At 40.0% G+C, this 8,946-nt stretch overlaps 1 protein-coding gene across 1 annotated transcript; it reads right to left on the bottom strand.

Moving 5' to 3' along the window:
- Positions 1-360: 360 nt before the first annotated feature.
- On the bottom strand, positions 361-8,344 carry tmem175 (transmembrane protein 175). Its single transcript, XM_060883853.1, has 10 exons — positions 7,947-8,344; positions 7,828-7,866; positions 5,704-5,801; positions 5,510-5,561; positions 5,365-5,400; positions 5,152-5,235; positions 4,786-4,950; positions 3,555-3,636; positions 3,335-3,470; positions 361-2,367 (listed from the first exon to the last, which is right to left on the bottom strand). Exons 1-10 carry the CDS (start codon positions 8,145-8,147, stop codon positions 1,698-1,700), a joined length of 1,563 nt encoding a protein of 520 aa, XP_060739836.1. The 5' UTR covers positions 8,148-8,344; the 3' UTR covers positions 361-1,697.
- Positions 8,345-8,946: the final 602 nt, after the last annotated feature.

Raw genomic sequence — 8,946 nt, 5'->3', positions numbered from 1 at the left:
CACTGCTCCACTAGTCCCAACATCTCTCGGGGTAAGATGTAGAACAAGACTCTTTTCTGTTCTGGCACCGAGGAGGTGAAATGAACTTTATCTAGATGTCCAAACAATTGAGTCACTGGCTGCCTTTAAACAACAGGCGAAGACCTAAACACTGAAACTAGCTCTTATTTTTCCTGTTTATTTATTTGTATATTAAAAAAAGGTTTTTAGGTTGACTGTATCTTAAGTCTGTATGGTGAACATAGTGAACCAGTGTTAATGTAATCTCCACAGGTAAAACCCAATTAATCCCATTCTGCATGACGTCCAACACATCAAACGTGTATAGCCGTGTGTAAGAACATGATCACTTCCAGGTAATAAGATGTTAGATGAGTTTTACTAAAGAGTTTTTCCATTAATTCTACATAATTCGTTGAAGAAACGTATGGAGTAAACAACACAAATGTTTAGACAACACAGCTGAGCGTAAATGTTGCATCCCTCTGATTATCCAGGTGAAATAAAATAAAACATTCAAATTGATCACTAGACAGCACTGAAAAAGTGAAGCGGGTGTTTCATTAAATTCAAAACATGAGATAAAACAGAAAAAAATACATTTCGAAGAGCTTTTCCTGATGCATTATATCTTACAGTACATTCAGCTATATCATAGTTGCTCTTACTGCTTAGCTTTCAGTGACTGAATCCCTTCCTCAAAATTTCATTAGTAGTCTTCGTGTCAGTTTTCGTGTGTTACAGTATAAAGTCTGCGCACATACATAATAATGTAATGATACGTTCAAAAATAATTTAATAAAGTGTTAAATTAATGACAATAAATAGCATGGAACATCGAAATATATTTAATAGTCTCACCATGATCTGTTTGCTTAGGCTTAAAGAGTCATGCAGGTTTTATATGAACTGGTACGTGATTCTGGACAGCTATCATCTTTGTGGTGTGGTTGCTTAGTAACCACGTTCACGTGCCCTAAGCTGTATGTGATGAGTGACTAGGATGTGCCTTCATTCATGTTTATTTGGAGATTCAAATGACATGTTTTTGTTGTTGAAATGGGGGATCAATCAAGTTGAAATGGCTATAAATCTGGCAACCACGTATAAGCAGTGACTGCACTGTCGTTCTAGTTACTCAAGCTTGATGTCTTATATTTGATGTTTCCTCAAATCAAATTCTAGCCTAGTTTAGAGAGATGCTTTTTCTTTTTAATGAAATGAACTGTATCATCGTACACTTATACAGAAGGCAATTTGTTATTTTAGACATATTTAAACTGTATTTTAAGATACAAGTTGGAGTTTTAAATGAACATAATGCTCAGATCTCATCATGCTATTTAGTGAGACTTCAGACCTGATTCAGCTTGTATGAGAAAGTTATAGTGTTAAGTCCTGGACGGATTTAGAAATGACATTCGTTCTTGAAATAATTCTTTAGTCTATTTCCTATACAGCCGTTTAAAATGATAAAATGATTTAAAGTTTAAAGCCCACGAATGACATTACTGTTAACTGACTTCTAGCTGATGTTACGTGGTTACAGAGTGGCAGGTTAATGTTGTCTAAATTCCTCTGAACGTACTTTTTAGCAAGCAATTACACATCAGATTGCAAAAGTTTAAAGAGGAATCTTTTGTGAAAATGTCCCCATAGACCTTGCTGGATTTTCACCATGGGTTAACTCCATCCTGCTAGGTGACAATGTCTGTAAAAGGCACGCGAGCTTCCTCGTCTTCAACCAACGCACTTCTTCCATTATGTGTCTTCGGACAAAACAGCCACCTCAGCACGGCCAGCGCCACTTGCACCATCAACCTCAGCAGCAGGAACGCAAACGGAACCGCAATCTGCATCAGGTGGAAGATGGGTGAGCTGAAGCGGCTAAGGATACATGTCGAGAAAAAGGTCCCGAGCGCCACACAGGGGTAGAGCAAGAGCTTAGCGAGCATGAAGGTGTGCTCTCGGCCTCCGTGTCGCACGTACGGGTGGAGAGTCTCACGCTCTGTAAAGAGCGCTGTAACCCACATGGCCAGCTGAAAGAGGCCGGCGAAGAAGATGATGACGCAGCTGATCTGGATGGCCTCCAGCTCGTTCTGAGAGCCACGAGGAAATTCATGAGTTAGCTGGTAGGCTAGAGGAAGGCCGCCTATAAAAGCTAGAGAGAACGTGTTGAAGAGGCCCATTAAACGTGTCGCACGGGTCACATGCAGGAAGAGCGAATGGTGCACGAACCATAGCAGACCCACTGTGGCGAAGGAGCCGAAGTAGGCCAGGTACTCAGGGCCATACTCATGAAGCGCAGCGATGAGATTTCCATCATACTGCTTCATCACAACAGACGGGTCCGGCACGTTGTCTTCACTAAAGTCAGCGTGAGTACATGTTTATTAGCTACTGCTCATTAAATATGCAGTGTGAGTTTGGTCATCAATATGTGACGATAATAAGGTAATAGATTATTACAGCTCTAATAATTACCATTAATTACTAGGTCATCTAATAATGTTAATTAAAAAGCATGTTCTTTTAAAAGATGTAATATCAGCATCACAGTAAACACTCACTTCCCCACTTTATTAGGAACACCTAACATTCATGAATTTATGAATAAAAGTGAATAAATTCATCAGCCTGGAGATTGAATATCATCGCAGTGGCTTGTAACTAATGTCAGACTGAGCGGTTCAAGTATTTCAGAAACTGCTAATCTCCTGGGATTTTCACACACAAGTGAAAATAAAGATCCAGTGAGTGGAAGTTCTGCGGCTGGAAACACCTCGTTATAAAGAGAGCTCGGAGGAGAATAACCAGGTTTGATCTAGCTCACAGAGAGGCTACAACAATTAAAATAATCAGTCTATACAGCTTTGTCGAGCAGAAAAGCATCTCACTTCACACACCATATCAAATCTTGAGGTGTTTGAGCTGCAACTATTGTACAGATCACATCAGGGTCCACTTGTGTAAGCCAACAACAGGAATCTGAGGCTAGAGTAGGCAGAAAAGACCATTTCAGTCAGTCTGCCCGACACAACTGCCACTCCGTGCGTGTCTTTGTTTTCCTTACCATTCTGCATAAGGTTTAGAAAATGAAGGAGATTCTGAAATAAACAAACCAGCCCATTTGGCACCAAACAGCCATGGCAATGCAATCACAATGTTCTTCCTGATGTTTGATGAGAACATCACCTGTAGCTCTTGACCTGTATCTCCATGATATTATGTTACATGATTGGCTGATTTAGATAACTGTAAAAATGAGTAGATGTTCCTAATCAAGAGGACAGAAAGAGTTTGTGTATTGGTAAACATAATTCTAGATACAGACCATATATCTAAGATGAGAAGAGTGGCTACAATGGCGTAAACACCGTCGCTGAAAGCCTCTACTCGCTCCTTGCTCAGTGGTTCACTGGGGTGGTACGTATACAAAAGCATGGAGTCTGGAGTCTCCTCTACCTGAGCTGAGGAAATACAGATCATTTTCACATCTGATTCTTAAAGGTTTGCTGTTTATGGAAGCAGCTGTAGTTCTGTAAGGTACTTACTTCCAACCACTTTAGTCCAAATCCACGTCATCGCCTGAGATATGTAGGGAATGAATATGACGAGGGCCAGCAGGACATACGACTGGAAAAGACAAAGCAGGATTTTGGGAAATAGGTTCAAGTTTCTGTTAAATTCCTGCAACTTCTGGCTGATACCATCTCAGTTTCTAGATCTAGTACAGATTCTACAAATCCTTCTTCAAAACAGCTACAACGTTTTATAAGAAATTACTTACAGGACTGACTTACAAGCCTAACTCATTCTGATTAAAGAAAGTACTGTTTATGTGATCACCGAAACTTATTGTAACTTATAATACAAGGAAAAGTATAAAAAAAAAAACGTCATCGCTCTCTTTATCCAACAGGACCATCTGAATGGCAAAAACAGTGTTAGCGATACCTCAAAAAAACAGTTACTCAAAATAATAACTATGAAAGAAATAAAGAAAGAGTGAGGAAAAGAAGGGGTCAGTCGTGGCTTTATTGGCAGAGGGATCCAGTGAGCATCAGGTTGTTTCCATCCTTAAAATTTCAACAGCAGTTCATAAGAAAAAGGTCAAGCTGCAGACATTAGAGGCAATAAAGCAACAGACCAGCAGAGGTCTCCACTCTCAACTCTCCACTGGTGGAATCTAAAGTCTCAAAACACTACATCTTCTTTTGTTATTCTAACCAGTTGTCACCTTCTGTAAATAAATGCTATAAATGACAATATGTTTATTTGGAATTTTGGTAGAAAATTGTGGTTAGTGGTTTATAGAATAACAGAATAAGAATAAGACATACCTATAAATAGTAAAAAGAAAGTGTCTCTTAATTTTCGTTAACAGTTATTTACGTTATTTATCGGCACACATTCGGCTGACAGGATGGAAATCGACTTGTCGGACATTTTCACTTACACAGACGCTAGATGCTTATGTACGAGCACTTGCGGCATCTCACAGAGCAGAACCGGCTTCGATATCATCGTTTACTTTGAGGATAAAAACATTTGTTTGGGGAAAAAAGAACCTTCTAGGAATATACTGCCCCTGATAGGCTAGATAAAAAATTTTTAAATCACTGAGTGTCTACTTTCATTGGAGCTTTATATTAAGCACCAGTGTGGAGTGTGTCATGACAAAGACATTCAATATTGAACATAAAATAGGCACAAATTTATATTTTAGCCTTGGAGAAAAAGAGTTAAGCTCCTGTTAATGCGTAGTACACGAATAATACTAACCAGTTTAAAATAGATGAATGCAAAGATTCCAGCGAAGAAACACATTATAGGCACTCTCATTATCACTTCAAGAATATGGCGCCTGTAATAGGCCCGATTCTCTGACATCTGGATGTGCTCGTTTAGGAGGAACGGACGGCTGAACCCGTACATAACAATAACCGCCTGTGGGTGACATTGAAACATAGGAGAATTGTTTAACCAACTTATCTTCTTTGCATATACAGAAATGCATCTGAAGTCACAGAGTTACAAAAATAAAAATCTTCTGTTTAAGAAACATTAGATACTAAATTCAGATTCATTATTTGTGAATATTTACGTTTATTTAACGTTAGCTCTAAAACGGTATCAAACCTGGTTTACCTGAACGAGCCCGATTATAATGACGCAGGCACAAAAAAGCTGAATGCCAAGGGTGTTATTTGGGAAAGTTGCCATCAGGGAAAACTAAAGGAAATAAACAACACGATTCCATCATTCACAACATAGATACATCAGAATTGTATTTCACAATATCAGGATCTCATTACAATATTTCACATTATCAGGATCTCTTTTCTGTAAAGCGATACTCACTGTGTATGGCAGAAAAGTGATCAGCATCATACAAGCCTGAAATAGTAACGAGAGAGGAAACTGTTTGAGGTAAAACGGCTGCCATAAAAAAAAAAAAAAATGAGAAATTGCAACATGCTTGACATTTTGCTTTGGAAGAACTCACCAAATTAAGAAGTGCAAGTGTGTCATCGATGCGTTCAATGACCTGAAACAGTCTGAATCCAGACAAATTGAGGAAACGAAAGAACGAACACGCAGAGTTGTAAGATATAAAATACCACAACCTATTTCCATGTAGGCCAAATTTAGACTGAAACACAGTCACACAGTAACTCTGTGTATTTTCTCTCTACTCACCTTATATGTGCTGCCCAAGCGACTGTTACTATCAGAAATGTCATCAGGTACACAGCGATTTTAGTGGTGAGAAGCAACTGAATGCTTTCCGTCAGTTCCTGTGTGTAACAGTGACATTTTGTTAGCATGGAGGTTGAGTCTGTATGGCTTTGGCATGACTCTGATGGTCGATTCAAAGGTCTGGAGACACTTATTACACTCTGATGCGACGTATTGAGAATATACAATATATAGGGTAATTAGATATGTATTTATGAAGATCTACTGGTATTTATCATGAACTATTTAGACGTTTGTGTATGACGTTACTGTGAACATTTCACTATAATCCCATTTGTTATTACATTACACAAAAACAATGCAGAAACTTTTTAAAAAAGGAATGTTGGTAAATACCAGTGAGCAAAAGCATGTGCTAGCTCTAAGAATCTAAACTATATGACAGCTTTTATTCATTTGACACTTGATATAAACATGATATTTATTTACTTCTAAGATCTGAGCTGAAGCTGTGCAAGCTTTTGTCGCTGTCAGTCATGTCAGTTACAATCGCACACATTCACAACATATTACTGTATGTCAGTAAATCCAGTGCAATGAAATGAAATTCTGACATAAAAAAGATGGAGATGTGAATATAATAAACCACACAATAATAAACCATTATACTAAACTGGACTCTTCTTGATCCAAGAAAAGGAATGATCCAGAAAGTATGGATAATTAATCAATTAATCAGAGATGTCTAATATATGGTAGCATTGCCCGCTCACAGCTTCAGGGTCCAGGTTTGTTCCTGAGCTGGAGTTTCTCAACATGTTTGTGTTGGTTTCCTTCCACCTCTCAGTAATATGCTGGTAGTTATACTGGCTACTCTAAATGACCTTGGTGTGAATGAGGAGGCATAGTGCCATGAAACGTACTCAGGAATCCCTTCAGGTGTGAATTCAGGACTGGGTCCCTGGGATAGACTCTGCATCCACCACAGCACTGATGAGTGAGTGAGTGAGTGTGTGTGAGCGTGTAAGTGAGTGAGTGAGTGTGAGCGTGTGAGTGAGTGTGTGAGTGAGTGTATGAGCGAGTGAATGTGTGAGTGAGTGAATGTGAGTGTGTGAGCGTGTGAGTGAGTGAATGTGTGAGTGGGTGTGTGTGTGAGTGTGTGTGTGAGTGAGTGTGTGTGTGAGTGAGTGAGTGAGTGAGTGGGTGTGTGAGTGTGTGTGAGTAAGCGTGTGAGTGAGCGTGAGTGTGAGTGAGTGTGTGAGTGAATGAGTGAGTGTGTGTGTGAGCGTGTAAGTGAGTGAGTGAGTGAGTGAGTGTGAGTTAGTGTGTGAGTGAATGTGTGAGTGAGTGTGAGTGAGTGGGTGTGTGAATGAGTGTGTGAGTGAGTGAGCGAGTGAGTGAAAGTGTGAGTGAGTGTGTGTGTGTGAGTGAATGTGTGAGCTTGTGAGTGAGTGAATGTGTGAGTGAGCGTGTGAGTGAGCGTGTAAGTGAGTGAGTGTGAGTGAGTTTGTGAGTGAATGAGTGAGTGTGTGTGAGCGTGTAAGTGAATGAGTGAGTGTGAGTGAATGTGTGAGTGAGTGTGAGTGTGTGAGTGAGTGAGCGAGTGAGTGTGTGTGAGTGAGTGAGTGTGTGTGTGAGCGTGTGAGTGAGTGAATGTGTGAGTGAGTGAGTGGGTGTGTGTGTGAGTGAATATGTGAGTGAGTGGGTGTGTGTGTGAGTAAATATGTGAGTGTGTGTGAGTGTGTGTGTGAGTGAATATGTGAGTGAGTGGGTGTGTGAGTGAGTGTATGTGTGAGTGAGTGTGTGAGTGGGTGTGTGAGTGAGTGTGTGAGCGTGTGAGTGAGTGAATTAGTGAGTGAGTGAGTGTGAGTGAATGTGTGAGTGAGTGAGTGTGAGTGAATGTGTGAGTGAGTGAGTGAGCGTGTGAGTGAATGTGTGAGTGAATGTGTGAGTGAGTGAGTGAATGAGTGAGTGTGTGAGTAAATGTGTGAGTGGGTGAGTGAGTGAGTGTGTGAGTGAGTGAATGAGTGAGTGAGCATGTGAGTGAATGTGTGAGTGTGTGAGTGAATGAGTGAGTGTGTGAGTCAGAGAGTGAGTGAATGAGTGAATGATAACATATCTTACCTCATTGTCTTGAAATTTGTTATGGGCAACAGGTAATATCTGAAAGACATAAATGCATAGACAACTTAATAGGCTGCTCCACACCCATACTGGTGTGGTGTCTGTGTGACTGACTGTACCATGACAGTGGCGATGATGGAGATGAGAGCATCACTGTAAGCCAGTAGACGGTGTGAAGACTGTGTGCTGCTGTATCCGTCCCTCTCTGAACCACTGACGCTCTCCATAAACGACTGACAGTCAGTTCTAGACCTGTTCATTTTCTCCATCTCTTCGTCGTCATGATGCTCAATGATTTCGCTGTCGTTGTTTTCTGCCATGACAGCAACAGCGTCTCACACATCTGTACACAACGATTTGTTTACAAACACTACGCTTCATCCCGGAACGCGCATGCGCAGTGAGACAGATGCCTGCGTCTCTAAAACGTTGTCTTTAATGCAGACTTAAACATCTGTATATTCAGTAGATATGTGATATTAAGCACAATGTGGGTTCGGGAGTAGACAATAATAACAAAAACAAATAACATAACAAAAACAAAAACAAGCTAGCGGAAATGACGCAATGTTATTGCACGTGACCACTCCTGCTTCCTTCCTCGAAGTGTCACGTGTGTAACACGTGTTTTCAGTAGTAAAGCGCATGAAATGGATTAATTTTTTTAAACCAGGAATCAGAGAATTCTTTATTTCGAACCGGTATAATATTGTCCTAAAGCGTATGTGACCTACAGCATCACTGACTTATAGAGATACTATTTTTAATACTATTCATTTCTATTTTATTGGTTTTGGAGTTAAGTAGAATGAAGCACATGTGCAGGCTGTGTGAGGTTTGCGCATGCGCATTGTCACTATTTTCAGTAGCCAATAGAGGGCGTGCTGCGCACATAGTAATGTTCCTTTAGGTCTGTGAGGCTTCACTGAATCAGATTCAGAATCAGAATCAGGTTTATTGGCCAAGTGTGTTGACACACACAAGGAATTTGGTTCCAGCTGTTTGTGACTCGCAAAATACAGACATAAATAACACTATACTATACAAACTATACAAGACAATGCAGATGATGAGATACAATATAGACAGAATGAGTATTAAATATGAATATAGAATATA

Source organism: Tachysurus vachellii, chromosome 12 (genome assembly GCF_030014155.1).
Source record: "Tachysurus vachellii isolate PV-2020 chromosome 12, HZAU_Pvac_v1, whole genome shotgun sequence".
In the NCBI taxonomy this organism is placed as follows: Eukaryota; Metazoa; Chordata; class Actinopteri; order Siluriformes; family Bagridae; genus Tachysurus; species Tachysurus vachellii.
The sequence above is the reverse complement of the archived record's forward strand: the minus strand, read 5'-3'. Positions and strand labels throughout refer to the sequence as shown.